The sequence below is a fragment of the Papio anubis genome, chromosome 12 (genome assembly GCF_008728515.1).
Source record: "Papio anubis isolate 15944 chromosome 12, Panubis1.0, whole genome shotgun sequence".
Classification (NCBI taxonomy): domain Eukaryota; kingdom Metazoa; phylum Chordata; class Mammalia; order Primates; family Cercopithecidae; genus Papio; species Papio anubis.
The window spans coordinates 79,375,768-79,390,643 of record NC_044987.1 but is presented as its reverse complement, the minus strand read 5'-3'; the positions used below and the strand labels follow the sequence as shown (position 1 = coordinate 79,390,643).

The following is a 14,876-nucleotide window of genomic DNA, read 5'->3' as shown; positions in this document are numbered from 1 at the left end:
CAACAGAGAATACATTCTTCTCAGCACCACATTGCACTTATTCTAAAATTGACCACATAATTGGAAGTAAAACACTCCTCAGCAAATGCAAAAGAACAGAAATCATAACAGTCTCTCAGACCACAGTGCAATCAAATTAGAACTCAGGAATAAGAAACTCACTCAAAACCACACAACTACATGGAAACTGAACAACCTGCTCCTGAATGACTACTGGGTACATAAAGAAATTAAGGCAGAAATAAAGATGTTCTTTGAAACCAATGAGAACAAAGACACAACATACTAGAATATCTGGGACACATTTAAAGCAGTATGTAGAGGGAAATTTATAGCACTAAATGCCCACAAGAGAAAGCAGGAAAGATCTAAAATTGACACCCTAACATCACAATTGAAAGAACTAGAGAAGCAAGGGCAAACAAATTCAAAAGCTAGCAGAAGACAAGAAATAACTAAGATCAGAGCAGAGCTGAAGGAGATAGAGACGCAAAAAACTCTTCAAAAAAATCAATGAATCCAGGAGCTGGTTTTTTGAAAAGATCAACAAAATAGATAGATCACTAGCCAGACTAATAAAGAAGAAAAGAGAGAAGAATCAAATAAGATGCAATAAGAAATGATAAGGGGATATCACCACCGAACCCACAGAAATACAAACTACCATCAGAGAATACTATAAACACCTCTACATAAACTAGAAAATCTAGAAGAAATGGATAAATTCCTAGACACATACACCCTCCCAAGACTAAACCAGGAAGAAGTTGAACCCCTGAATAGACCAATAAGAAGTTCCGACATTGAGGCAGCAATTAATAGCCTACCAATCAAAAAAAAAGTCCAGAACTAGATGGCTTCACAGTCAAATTTTACCAGAGGTACAAAGAGGATCTGGTACCATTCCTTCCGAAACTATTCCAAATAATAGAAAAAGAGGGAATCCTCTCTAACTCATTTTATGAGGCCAGCATCATCCTGATACCAAAATCTGGAGAGACAAAACAAAAAAGGAAAATTTCAGGTCAATATCCTCGATGAACATCAATGTGAAAATCCTCAGTAACATACTGGCAAACCGAATCCAGCAGCACATCAAAAAGCTTATCCACCAAGATCAAGTTGGCTTCATCCCTAGGATGCAAGGCTGGTTCAACATATGCAAATCGATAAACGTAATCCATCACATAAACAGAACCAATGACAAAAACCACACAATTATCTCAATAGATGCAGAATAAGCCCTTGACAAAATTCAACAGCCCTTCATGCTAAAAACTCTTAATAAACAAGGTATTGATGGAATTTATCTGAAAATAATAAGAGCTATTTATGACAAACCCACAGCCAATATCACACTGAATGGGCAAAAATGGAAGCACTCCCTTTGAAAACTGGCACAAGACAAGGATGCCTTCTCTCACCACTCCTATTCAACACAGTATTGGAAGTTCTGGCCAAGGCAATCAGGCAAGAGAAGGAAATAAAGGGTATTCAATTGGGAAAAGAGGAAGTCAAATTGTCTCTGTTTGCAGATGACATGATTGTATATTTAGAAAACCAGATCATCTCAGCCCAAAATCTCCTTAACCTGATAAACAACTTTAGCAAAGTCTCACGATACAAAATCAGTGTGCAAAAATCACAAGTATTCCTATACACAGACAAACAGAGAGCCAAATCATGAGTGAACTCCCATTCACAATTGCTACAAAGAGAATAAAATACCTAGGAATACAACTTACAATGGATGAGAAGGATCTCTTCAAGGAGAACTACAAATCACTGCTCAAGGAAATAAAAGAGGACACAAACAAATGGAAAAACATTCCATGCTCATGGATAGGAAGAATCACTATCATGAAAATGGCCATACTGCCCAAAGTAATTTATAGATTCAATGTTATCCCCATCAAGCTACCAACAACTTTCTTCACAGAATTGTAAAAAAACTACTTTAAATTTCATATGGAACCAAAAAAGAGCCTGCATAGCCAAGACAATCTTAAGCAAAAAGAACAAAGCTGGAGGCATTACACTGATTTCAAACTATACTACAAGGCTACAGCAACAAAAACAGCATGCTACTGGTACCAAAACAGATATATAGACCAATGGGACAGAACAGAGGCCTCAGAAATAATGCACACATCTACAACCATCTGATCTTTGACAAAACCTGACAAAAACAAGCAATTGGGAAAGGATTCCCTATTTAACAAATGGTGTTGGGAAAACTGGCTAGCCATAGGCAGAAAGCTGAAACTGGATCCCTTCCTTACACCTCATACAAAAATTAACTCAAGATAGATTAAAGAATTAAACCTAAAATCTAAAACCATAAAAACCTTAGAAGAAAACCTACCCAATATCATTCAGGACATAGGCATGGGCAAAGACTTCATGACTAAAATATCAAAAGCAATGGCAACAAAAGCCAAAATAGACAAAAGGGATCTAATTAAAGAGCTTCTGCACAGCAAAAGAAACTATAATCAGAGTGAACAGGCAACCTACAAAATGGAAGAAAATTTTTGCAATCTATCCATCTGACAAAGGGCTAATATCCAGAACTTAAACAATTTACAAAGAACTTAAACAAATTTACAAGAAAAAACAAACAACCCCATCAAAAAGTGGGCGAAGGATATGAACAGACACTTCTCAAAAGAAGACACGCAGCCAACAAACATATGGAGAAACGCAAATCAAAACCACATGAGATACCATCTCATGTCAGTTAGAATGGCAGTCATTAAAAAGTCAGGAAACAACAGATGCTGGAGAGGATGTGGAGAAATAGGAACGGTTTTATACTGTTGGTGAGAGTGTAAATTAGTTCAACCATTATGTAAGACAGTGTGGCAATTCCTCAAGTATCTAGAACTAGAAATACCATTTGACCCAGTGATCCCATTACTGGGTATATACCCAAAGGATTTTAAATCATTTTACTAAAGACACATGCACATGTATGTTTACTGTGGCACTGTTCACAATAGTAAAAACTTGGAACCAACCCAAATGTCCATTAATGATAAAGTGGATACAGAAATGTGGCACATATACACCATGGAATACTATACAGTCATAAAAAAGGATGAGTTCATGTCCTTTTCAGGGACATGGATGAAGCTGGAAACCATCATTCTCAGCAAACTAACACAAGAACAGAAAACCAAACACTGGATGTTCTCACTCATAAGTGGGAGTTGAACAATGAGAACACATGGATACATGGAGGGGAACATCACACACCAGGGCCTGTCAGGGGGTTGGGGCAGGGACTTAGGGGAGGGATAGTATTAGGAGAAATACCTAATATAGATGACAGGTTGATGGGTGCAGCAAACCACCATGGCACGTGTATACCTATTGTAACAAACCTGCACATTCTGCACATGTATCCCAGAACTTAAAGTATAATAAAAAAAAAAATTTTTTAAACCTGACTCCATGAAGACTGCTATTGAGAAGGTGTTTTTGCAAGCTTAAAAAGAAAACACATTTGCTCTAGAGATCCAGAGGATCCCATTTTTCTGTTAAGCAAAAGGGTTGCCTTTGTGTCATTAGCACAACTATGAAAATACAAGCTGTGGAGGCAGTTCCAAGCCTGGTTCAGAGCCACACACAACAGCCTACTCATCAAGTGCCATGCTCACATTCCCAGGGAAAACAAACACAAGTGGTATAAAAACACTCAGAGAAGGTGGCTTTGAGTAGTTTGTCCTAGAAAAACAAACACAGCTTGGTTTGCGAGAAAGATGGCAGACAATAAAACATGTTCACCCTTCCATCAGTGTGCGGTAAGACTAAATATTTACTTTAAAACAATACTGGATTCAGTGCCTTTTATGAGGAACAAAACACTCTTCTGGAATAATATAAGGGATCTCACTCTGACTCTTCTAGAACAGAAAGCAGAGTTCCAAACAGCCCAAGGTGAGGCTCCTGTGGCAGCACGAGGTCACTGGAGCGATTAACCCAAGTTCACTGGAAAGTAAGTTAACTACTATTTGTTGACTAGTAAAGGCAACAATTGGCATCTGTAACTCTTAAATTAGGAGAGTAGCTCAGAATCACTGTGGATTGACAGGGTTCACTGTCAGACCACACGTTTGGATTACACCCAGAAGACCCTGACTTGCTGGATCTAGAGTTTGTTCTGGATCCAAATCTACACACCTGGTTATCCAGATGAAGAATCTGTCCGTGGAATAGAACCTACCTATAGAATACTGTTTTTCTGAATAGGACCTATGCCTCAGAATTAAGTTCTCACGTCAGTTTTTAAAGTTCTTTTGATAGCATTACCGGTGGTAGAAGAGGTAAAGAAAATAAAAGGTTACGAAACACATTGCGGTCTCGCATGTTAGGGTTTTTTCTTTAAAAAATCAAAGATTTCCAGAAAAGAAAGAGAACTTGGGAGACTACATATTAATGGGGGCAGCTACCAGTTACTGAGCTGATAACTAAGGTCAAGTACTGTACTAGGTATGCCACATGCCACCCTTAAAGAGAAATGGTTCCCCTGAGTAAACTAAGGCTCAAGCTGGGAATACCATGGCAAAAACTCCAGGCAAATGACTAATGTGGGAGACTGACTTAGTTTCCTAGTTGAAGGAAGACAGCCTTTTGAAGTTGGTTTCCATTTTGACGGCATGCTGTGGTCAGGCAGGTTGCTTTCTGTCTGGCTTGAACACATTTATCAATGGGCTCAGACTGGGTGGTGAACTCCTGGGCAGCAAGCCTTGCCTCAGAAGCACCTTAGTACCTTTTGATACCTCAGGCTCTGCCTTCTGAGCTTCAGTCTTCACCTGATCACAGCTGTGCATCAGAGCTCCTATACAGACAGGGCTGATGGGGATGGTGGATGGAGCACCTCTACCTCTACTCTGATCCTCTGTCTAAAGTGCAAACCAGCCCACCCACTGCTTACTTAAAACTCACTGAGAGGTCTCTACTAACTTCAGGAGGAAGCCCGGATGCTCACCCCAACAGCTCAGACCCTGTGATCTGACCCTTGGCTTTCTTTGATGCCTTCTTCCTCCCTACTTGTGTCCCCTCTCCACCCTTACCTCTCCTCCACATCCAAGTCACAGACACTAATTACACCAACCTACTGAGAGTTTGAAATACACTAAGATCTTTCTCCTTAACCTTTCTGCAAATTATTCTCTTTGGTTAGAATGCTGTCATCCGTATGCATTCTCCCCTACATAGCATCCATTAGATGTCACGTCCTCCAGGAAGTCCTTCCTGTCCCCTTTAAAAAAATTTTTTTTTCTTATTTTCAATATCTGATGAGCTGTCCCCTTTTTCATCCCTCACCAAGAGTGAGCTAGGTGCTCCCCCTAGATATTCCCACTACCACCTCCTCCCTTTATCTTAACAGTTATCATGTTATAGCAAAATTGTTTGTTTTGTTTCTCTGCTGTCCCAGAGACTGAATGTTAAGATGTCAGTCACTGTGCTTGCTCTGCTGTTGAACCCATGGTGCCCGGGGCATAGCTGGCACTCAAACAGTTGTTGAGTTGAATGCTGGTTGGCAGCATCTCCTAAACACATAATTGTGTGTATTACAATGACAGAGCAGCTACCTACATATTGGGAAGCCCTGCATTTCTTTTCTTCCCGCTTCTTTCCTTTTTGCTTTTTTTCCCACCCTTAAAATCAAAATTTTCAGAAAGAGGAAGAGAAATTAACATTTTAATAAGCACTTCGTATATTGCAAGCATTGACCATGGGCCAATACTGAGAGGTAAATACTATCAACCTTGTTACATAGATGAGGACATGCAGGCTGAGATTCAAGAACTTACCCAAAGTCACAGAGCCAGTAAGTGTCCAAACTGACATTCACACCCATGATGCTAAAGCCTGTGTCTTTTTCTTTATAATGTGCTACTTCTATTTGTTCAGCACAGGAGGACTTGAGGCTGTTCAGAAGGCAAGGATGGTGCTTCCTGTCCCGATACTACTGCCCTATGTCTGTACTTCCATTTGCTGTCAGCTGGGTGGTCAAAGCTGAAACTTTCTCCTGGGAGGCATCCAGTTCCCGCCGCAGTTTGCGAATCTGAAGATGGCATGGGAGAGGGTTACATGCTTTGGGAGTCCATTTCCAAGGTGAGCAGGGTCAAATGATTGACAATAGTTAAAGAGAAAGTCCAACCAGAAAGCTGTTCCTTACCTCTGACTGGCATTTTTCTTCTGGCTGCAAAGAAAACATAAAGGAAATTAGACCAGTTAAGGAACAAAGAATAGTGATGTCCAGCCCATCGGGAACACCATATTCAGATAGTTGCAGCCGTCTGGAAGATTTATTCGTCTCTTTTCTGGTGTATTTCTCTGGAAAAACTGGTTCAATTAAATGGACCCATCAGAAAGGCCAAATACAAACAGCTTATGATTTTTAAAAATTAGGAAGAATGAGAACACCACGCCACATTTTGGTGGTGAGGAGCCACCCTGCTCCCCAGGGGATGGGGATAGGTAAGGTGCTCAGGAGAAGATATGTGAGGAGAAGGCCATGAGTCAGATGTAGTAAATAAAAATACAGGAGGCCTTGTTAAATTTGAATAGCTTAAAAAAAAAAAAAGTCTAGGGCTGGGCACAGTAGCTCATACCTGACATCCCAGTACTTTGGGAGGCTGAAGTTGGTGGATCACTTGAGGTCAGGAGTTGAAGACCAGCCTGGCCAACATGGTGAAACCCACCTCTACTAAAAACACACACAAAAAATTAGCCGGGTGTGATGGCATGCACCCGTAATCCCAGCTGCTTGGGAGGCTGAGGCAGGAGAATGGCTTGAACCTAGGAGGTGGAGATTGCAGTGAGCCGAGATCTCACTGCTGCACTCTGGCCTGGGCAACAGAGGCTCCCGTCTCAAAAAATAAAACAAAATAAAATAGAAAATAAAATAAAGGGTCTAATATGTCCCATGCAATATTAGGGACATATTTATACTAAAAAAATTTAGTTGTTAATCTAAATTTCATATTGAGTGCTTTGTATTTTCTCTGGCAACTCTGGCAACTTCAGATAGAGGATCAGAGTAGAGGCAGAGGTGCTCCATCCGCCATCCCCATCAGCCCTGTCTGTATAGCCCTGTCTGATGCACAGCTGTGATCAGGTGAAGACTGAAGCTCAGAAGGCAGAGCCTGAGGTATCAAAAGGTACTAAGGTGCTTCTGAGGCAAGGCTTGCTGCCCAGGAGTTCACCACCCAGTCTGAGCCCATTGATAAATGTGTTCAAGCCAGACAGAAAGCAACCTGCCTGACCACAGCATGCTGTTAAAATGGAAACCAACTTCAAAAGGCTGTCTTCTTTCAACTAGGAAACTGAGTCAGTCTCCCACATTAGTCATTCGCCTGGAGTTTTTGCCATGGTATTCCCAGCTTGAGCCTTAGTTTACTCTAGGGAGCAAAGAAGACTGCTCCTGGGTTAATTCTGCCCCATTTTTTGCCCTCCTCTCACTTCCCTAGGACACTGCAGTGGGAGCACCAGGGTAGAAAGACCTCAAAGTGAGGGGGGTTTGGGAGCCCCTATTAGCCAGCCCAGTAACTCCACAGGTTGTGGGGATAAATGTGGCCTTCATCCTCATGCTGTCCCATTTCAAGGACCCCAATTACCTGTGACCCCTGTGGAGTAAGGGTGAACTCTGTTGCCCCTCTTACTGGCTTCCCTCTTTGTCCCTTCCATGCTGGCTCTGTGTCTGTGGTGACACAGGTACCTGCTAGCCAGAAACTATAAGACCCTCTCTCCTCCCATAGTGGGAGCCCACATGAATTGGGGAACCCACTGCAGGAGGAACCTTTCTTTCCCTCTCCTCTAGTTCCCACAGGGGCTCATAAAGAGGATCCCTCCTCCTTCTTGGAAATGTTGAGTGTTCGATCTTCTCTCTACCCATTGCTCCAATTTCCCCAGGGAGGGAAGAGTGACTTGGGAACCAGGTAGGTAAGTGAACATCAGTAAGAACTCTATTCTGTCTTTGGGGTCCTCCCTAAGTGTCCTAATCCAATTTTACTAGGGATAAGCCCATTATTTTTAAAAAATCAGCATCTGACCCTGATGTCAACGTCTCCATTAGTTCACAATACAATGTGGGTATGATTCATTAGAACTCACAGAGCACATCCATCAGCTGGAATAGGTGGGCAGCTGCTTCCTGTCTGATCTCCCTTCACCCTGTGCTCCCCATTGTCCTCCCTCCTCATCCTGCCCACAAGCCCCCTCCTCTAGGTTGGCTCCTAATAGCAGCAACCAATTTTTAAATACATGGAGCCAAGTCATTTAATCCTTGCAGAAACTCCATTAGGTAGGTTTGTTTGTATTCCTTCTGAGGTTCAGAGAGGTTAAGTGTCTTGTATAAAGTCACACTGAGCAACCTCCTTATCTAAGAAATGCTTTCAGGAGAAGGTTGGAAGATGTCCTCAGAGCTCACTCTTCCCTCCCAGGTAATATTCATTCATCTTTGTCTGTCTGTCCATCCATCCTCACTATCACACCTATCAAATATTTACTGATTTCCTACTGTGTGCCAGGCACTGTTTTTAAGAACCTAAGATAAAGCTGTGAACACGACCAAGTCCCTGACCTTGTGTTGCCTGCATTCTGGTAATAACAGCTAGCATTTATTGAATGCTTATCATGTGCCAGAGACTGTTCCAAGCACTTTACATTCATTATTCATCTAATCCTTATAACAACTCTTTGAGGAGGTACTAATACTATTGCTTTCTGTTTTGTGTATGAGGAAACTGAGGCACAGGAAGGTTCAGTAATTTGCCCAGGGTCACAGCTGGTAAGTGGCAGAGTTGAGACTGGATCTAAAGTAGTCTGGCTCCAGAGCCTATGCATATTCTCCTGCACTTTTACTATAGCTACATTCTCATGGGGGCTTTCCAGAAAGAAGCCCCAAGTTCAATCCAAAGGGTACAAGTTAATGGTGAGAATGTCACCACTATCTAACATTTGGAAGGCTGATGGAGGCCTGTTAGCAGGCTTAACCATCCACATAGGACCAGTCCTACTTTGAAACACTTCCATAGACAGGCCCTAATAGCCCTTCCCCATGCCTCTGCCACTGTCTGTCACTGTGCCCACCTGTCTCTGGGGTTGGGCCCCCATTATCAACAGCAGCCTAGAGAAAGCATGTGCTTTGTATCTTGTCCCCGTTGCTGCAGTTCTGCAGATCTGGTAACACTATGTGAAGCTGCTAGCCTCCATCCATCCAGCAGCTCTCCTGGGAACTCAAGTATTCCCTACCAAACAAGAAAGCAAGTCTAAGGCCAGAGGTGGCCTTTGAGATTTTCTCTACACTAAGAGCTAGCCATAACTTTTCCATGGCAATTATTTAGCACTCTGTAATCTTTTCTTTCACTGATAATTAAAATTGCAGGCAAATTTCATGCAGAATGAGCATTCTTGAATATTCATTACAGAGATTTCAAGGAAAGAACCTACTGTCATCCAGTAAGAGCCTTTAAAACTCTCAGCTATTAAGTAGGTTCCTTGGTCTGGGTCTGTGGCAACTTAACATTTCAAAGATCTCTTTTCAGACAACAAACAAGAATTTTATTCGCCTTAACATTTACAAAGGTGCCTGGAGCATGTATTTCAGAATTTCATTATCACCAAGAAGGTAATAATAGATAAGGGACCACACCTCAGTGCTGGGTGGTAGCAGTCTCGCCAGACTTGCAGTTTTTCTTGAAATTAGTAGGCTGCACCAGCATAAAAACATTCAACTGATAGGTTATTTTTTTTTTTAAGTCTGCAAAAGTAACCTATATTCTCAGAGAAGGCATATGTGAGGACAGTAAATGGAAGCCTTTGATTCCATGACTCATGGAATGTCAGAGATTGTAGGGGCCTCAGAAGATCACCTTGCTCAGTTTCCTGATGCCAAGGGCAAAACTGGGGAGACACTCTGAATAACTAGGTGATTTGTCCAAAGTCACATGGTGAGACGAACTCTATGATTACACCTCAGGGCTCTTGTTATCCAGATAAAAAATGGAATTAAAAAGTATTATTATTAGGTCTTTGCTAATTTGTTGAATTTATATCAGCTCAGAAAAGACAATTTCAAATTTCATGAAAACACTATCTTCATGTCCCCATACCCAGAACAATAGCTACTGAAAGAGAGTTTTTTACTGGAAGGAATTCTAGTGGTTGGCATGAAGGGGCTGCCCCCAGGAACTGCATGTGACAGTTTCCTAGATCTGAAGACACACAGGTTGAGAAGCTTATGCTCTTTCCCTCCAAGGCTGGTTAATGCTGGCCAGTCTCCCAGGTTTTACTTTTCTGAAAGGCCCACTCCCCTCTGTGTTGGCAAGAACCCCTGGGAATGCCACAGGGGAAACACGGGGCTGGGCACTGAACTATCCACTACAGCTTCTCTGCACCAGTCCTGTGAAGCTAGAGTCCCGTGTCCCTCTGGTGCGTACGGCTTCCTCCTTCAGTAGCAGGCTCCTTTCTCTCCTAAATTATATCCTAGGTGTTAGTCTAGAGCCAGGCATATCTATGGTGCCAGAAAATACTGTTGAAGAAATGAATTTAGGTTTAAAAGTACCAACCTTGGTACCCATATCCCACAGTTTCATTCTAGAAGAAAGGACATAGTTTATCTACTGGATGACAGCTGAAAGACGATCTCTATGCTTTCTTAGTAGATCATGGCTTAAAAAACCTCTCTCCAAGGTTTTTCTGTATAAAGCCTTTAAAAGGAAAGCTAGGACTTGGTGATGAAATTTCAAACAAGATGACTAGCTGAGGAAAGAGGAATTTTAGAGTTGGAGGGGTGAGGTAGTTAGGAAGAGTAGAAGCAAGAGTTTCTAGGTCCTCCAAAACAGACCATATCAGCAATCACTGAAGTTCATTTGCTCACTACAGGCCTAAGAAAGAACAGTTAGGCCCTGGTATCTTTAACTTGATTCTGGGGTGGCCTCTTATTTTCCAGGAGCTATACACAGTGTATCCTGCTATATAGACCAGAAACTGGGCATTATCAAAATCTAAATTATTAAAACATTTGTTTCCATGGGATTAAGGGCTAAAGAATTTCCAATTCACAACTAACAAAGAGACTTTTTTTTTTTTTTCCTGTAGACATTCCCAAGTTACTATTTTTAAAGTAAATAGCATACAGCTCTGGCCATGTGTGGTGGCTCACGCCTGTAATCCTAACACTCTGGGAGGCTGAGATGGGTGGATCACTTGAGGTCAGAAGTTTGAGACCAGCCTGGCTGATATGGTGAAATCCTGTCTCTACAAAAAATGTAAAAAAAATTAGCCAGGTGTGGTGGTGCATGCCTGTAATTCCAGCTACTCAGGAGGCTGAGGCAGGAGAATTGTTTGAACCTAGGAGGCAGAGGTTGCAGTGAGCCAAGATTGTGCCACTGTACTCCAGCCTGGGTGACAGAGCGAGAGTCTGTCTAAAATAAAATAAAATAAATAGTGTACAGCTATAAAAAGTAAGTACTACTGAATAAATCCAGTAGTACTGAAGATCCAAATGTATTTGATTATATTTGGCTTTCATTCAGTAAACCTCTCTCATAGATGACATCTAGCATTTAGGAGTGCTTGCTCTGAGCTGTGTGTACAATATTCATTGTTTTAGATTCATTTTCCCATTTCTTTCAAACCTACTTTAAAAATACCTACTATGTGCTAGGTACTATTCTAAACAAAAATGTCCTTGTCTAGAAAGTTTATATTGTAGTGAAATGTAATCTTCATAACATTTAATCCTCATTACACCTCTATAAGGTAGGGACTGCTATTATTTCTACTTTATAGATAAAGAAACTGAGGCTGGTCAGGCACAATGGCTCACTCCTATAATCCCGGCACTTTGGGAGGCCAGGGTGGGTAGATCACAAGGTCAGGAGGTTGAGACCAGCCTGGCCAATATGTTGAAACTATCTCTACTAAAAATACAAAAATTAGCTGGGCATAGTGACATGTGCCTGTAGTCCCAGCTACTCAGGAAGCTGAGGCAGGAGAATCACTTGAACCCAGGAGGTGGAGGTTGCTGTGAGCCAAGATCACACCACTGCACTCCAGCCTGGGCAAAGACTCTGTCTCAAAAAAAAAAAAAAAAAGAAAGAAAGAAAGAAAGAAAGAAACTGAGGCAGACAAAGTGTTAATAAATTGCTCAAGGCCTTTGTTTTCCAAGTCCCTCAGCAGGTGGCCAAGGCTTCTCACACATTCTAAATAGTTATCACCTAGAGCACAATGCCACTTTAACAAGGCAGCCAGTTCTGGATATTGGGGTTGGTATAATATAATTCATAGCTGTCTGTGAATTTTAAATCTTGTTCCCTAATTAATTGATCCTCTTATAATGGAAATGCTTTCCGTAGGATAGATGCATATATTTTATTCTTGACACATTTGATAAAGGAACCCCAGCCTCATGATCTCATGATCACAGCCACACAGCATTGATTTATACTCACTGTAGAATAAATTGACGACGTACTGGAAACCAAGGAGAGTGAGGATCCATGAACTATTAAAAGAAAAAAAAAGGGTGAATTGATAGATGGCTGTTATGGTACCAAAAAGGGGACAGAGGAGGAAAAAATCAGCAATACAGGACACTCCAGGCTTGGAATGACTTAATCTCATCTGGACCCAACCTTTCCTGGTTTGGTGATAGGTCAGTGACAAATAAGTACGAGTTTGCTAAGGATGTCACTTTTCTATTACCGCATTTTTTTCCTTCAACCTTCTGAATACTTTTTCTCTTAACTGTCAAAATAATATATGATTACTGAACAAAAATTTTCAAGTACAGAGAAGTGTTAAGAAGCATATTCACTGTCACAACCTGCAGTGACTCACAATTGCATTGCCCGGAGGCAATCTGTTACCTTTCTAGCATATTTTGCTTCACTCTTTTTTCTAATGTATTCCTTTAGGGTTAAGACTGTGTTCCATATACTTTTTTTTTTACCCTGTTGGCATCTGTCAGTTGTATATGCAAAAAAAATGAGCTGATTATTTTGAACCTAAGAGGCTGTTGGCCACGGTAAGTTCATTCTAGATGACCATATAGCAGAATATTTGTTTAGAAAACATATTCATTGAAATATAGATTCTTTATTTGATTTCTACCATGTCTACAAAGTGACAAGCAAGTAGTGTCTTCTTTTCTGTTTCAAACTGGTACTTTTGACTAGAACCAACTTGTATGTCCTTAGCACCCCTCCTGCCCCCAGCCAGTGGAGGCATCTTATTATTTGTTCTAATTTAACAGCATAGTCTTTTCTAGGACTTGGGTATTCTAACTGCCTTCTTTTGTGGGAAGCAGGTTCTTTATTTTCTTGGTAACTTCTGAACAACTTGTTTGAAGAAAAGAAATATTCCTATGCTAAGGCATCATAGGACTTTTAACTGGGCACAGCTTTCCTGGCCGTGGGTGGAATGGCTCGACTCCCACACCGAGTTATGACCTGTAGTCTAAAGTGGGAGGCACGGGGGTAACTTCCACGTCTACTAAATGGCATTCATCTACCACCCACAAAGTGAACTCACCTTGGATTAGCAGTCAGCAGAAGCTACATGCCAACAAGATAGCTGATAAGTAGCTCAGCCTAACACTCAGGCTCCTCTCTGTCATCTTTCCAGTAAATCTTCCCTGACCTCTCCTTCTTCCCTTATATGTTCTTGTCACACTATGAATCCTGCACTGCTCTCCCAAGCTTGCCCTAGACAGTACTTTCCTGCCTCAGTGTCTCTGCCCATGCAGTTCTCTTCATTTAGGCTGCATCTAAATACTGTCTATCCCAAACAGATCTGCTCAAATGACATCTTCTCTATGGGACCTTTCCTCATTCCCCTGACTGCCACCTGGGTGGGCTTCCTCCTCCCTCTGAGCCCACGTAACTCTTGGCTTGCTATTTCAGCTCTCTTCTCTCTTAGCAGCTCCCTAATGCTCTAAGCTGTCCCTCTATCATCACATACATCCACCCTCCTTAGCAATGCCCTGCATTCTAGATCTTTTCCTCCATGCTTTCTTCATCCATGACTAACCTGACTCATGCCCATAAAAAATCAGGTTAAGGTGTTAATGGCCAATAATGGCTTTCAGTGTTAATATGTCCACACATTAACATAGGCCTTAATGTTCCAACTTAGTGGCCTAATGTTCCACCGAGGTAAGTTAATTCAGCTTATGACACAGACAGTAGTGGAGGAATTATGTTGGAGGTCAAGTTGGGTGAAGAGATGTGGGTAACACATAGCTATGCACACTTGCATGATTGGCCTGCCAGAGACCAGCACAGGGCTGCTATATGGCCTCTGGCTGCTGGAAAATGGAAGTTTTTTCTTTTCTATTTCTACATCTCACACATATAAACTTACTGACACAGTTTTAGCAACAACTCAGTGCAAGCATGGGGCCACAGGCAGAGAAGATCACATCTGGCAGGCTTAAGGTAGAGGTACTTATTTTTCTCAATAATTAACTCCTCTCACTTTGTAATTAGCAACAGCAAGACTGCGTTCCAAAGAGACAGATTCCTTGATTTTCAGAGTCAACCCAAAACTGAATGTGGCTTACCTGTACCATTGCAGTTGGGCCTCCCTCAAGGAACTTGAGCCAAGTCAGAGCCTGGGTTATGTAATGTGGTTATTTTTGGACAACAAAATGTCTATGGGAGTTACAGAGACTAAACAGCTAAAGCAGCCTATGTAGTTTTCCTCCCTATAGCTATACCTCCACATTTTTTCAGCTACAAGGAACCACAGAGAATATCTAGGCCATTTCTGCCATTGAGAAATCTGAAACTCGGAGAGGTTAAATGACTTGCTTAAGGTCACACAGCAATTCAAGAACAGGATCTGCTGATAGAAGT

General features: G+C 41.6%; 1 protein-coding gene across 13 annotated transcripts in view; it reads right to left on the bottom strand.

The window, feature by feature from the left end:
- The window catches only part of NAV2 (neuron navigator 2), a 768,631-nt gene that overhangs the window by 46,880 nt on the left and 706,875 nt on the right, over positions 1-14,876 (bottom strand). For all 13 annotated transcript variants that reach the window (XR_002517349.2, XM_021926842.2, XM_021926846.2 and 10 more), the window contains 3 exons: positions 12,471-12,523; positions 6,191-6,214; positions 6,002-6,076 (listed from right to left, as the gene is read on the bottom strand). Coding sequence is in view for 12 of the 13 variants with exons in the window: in XM_021926842.2 (XP_021782534.2) it covers positions 6,002-6,076; positions 6,191-6,214; positions 12,471-12,523 (152 nt within the window). In the remaining variant the exon portion in view is untranslated. The remainder of the gene's footprint in view (positions 1-6,001; positions 6,077-6,190; positions 6,215-12,470; positions 12,524-14,876) is intronic.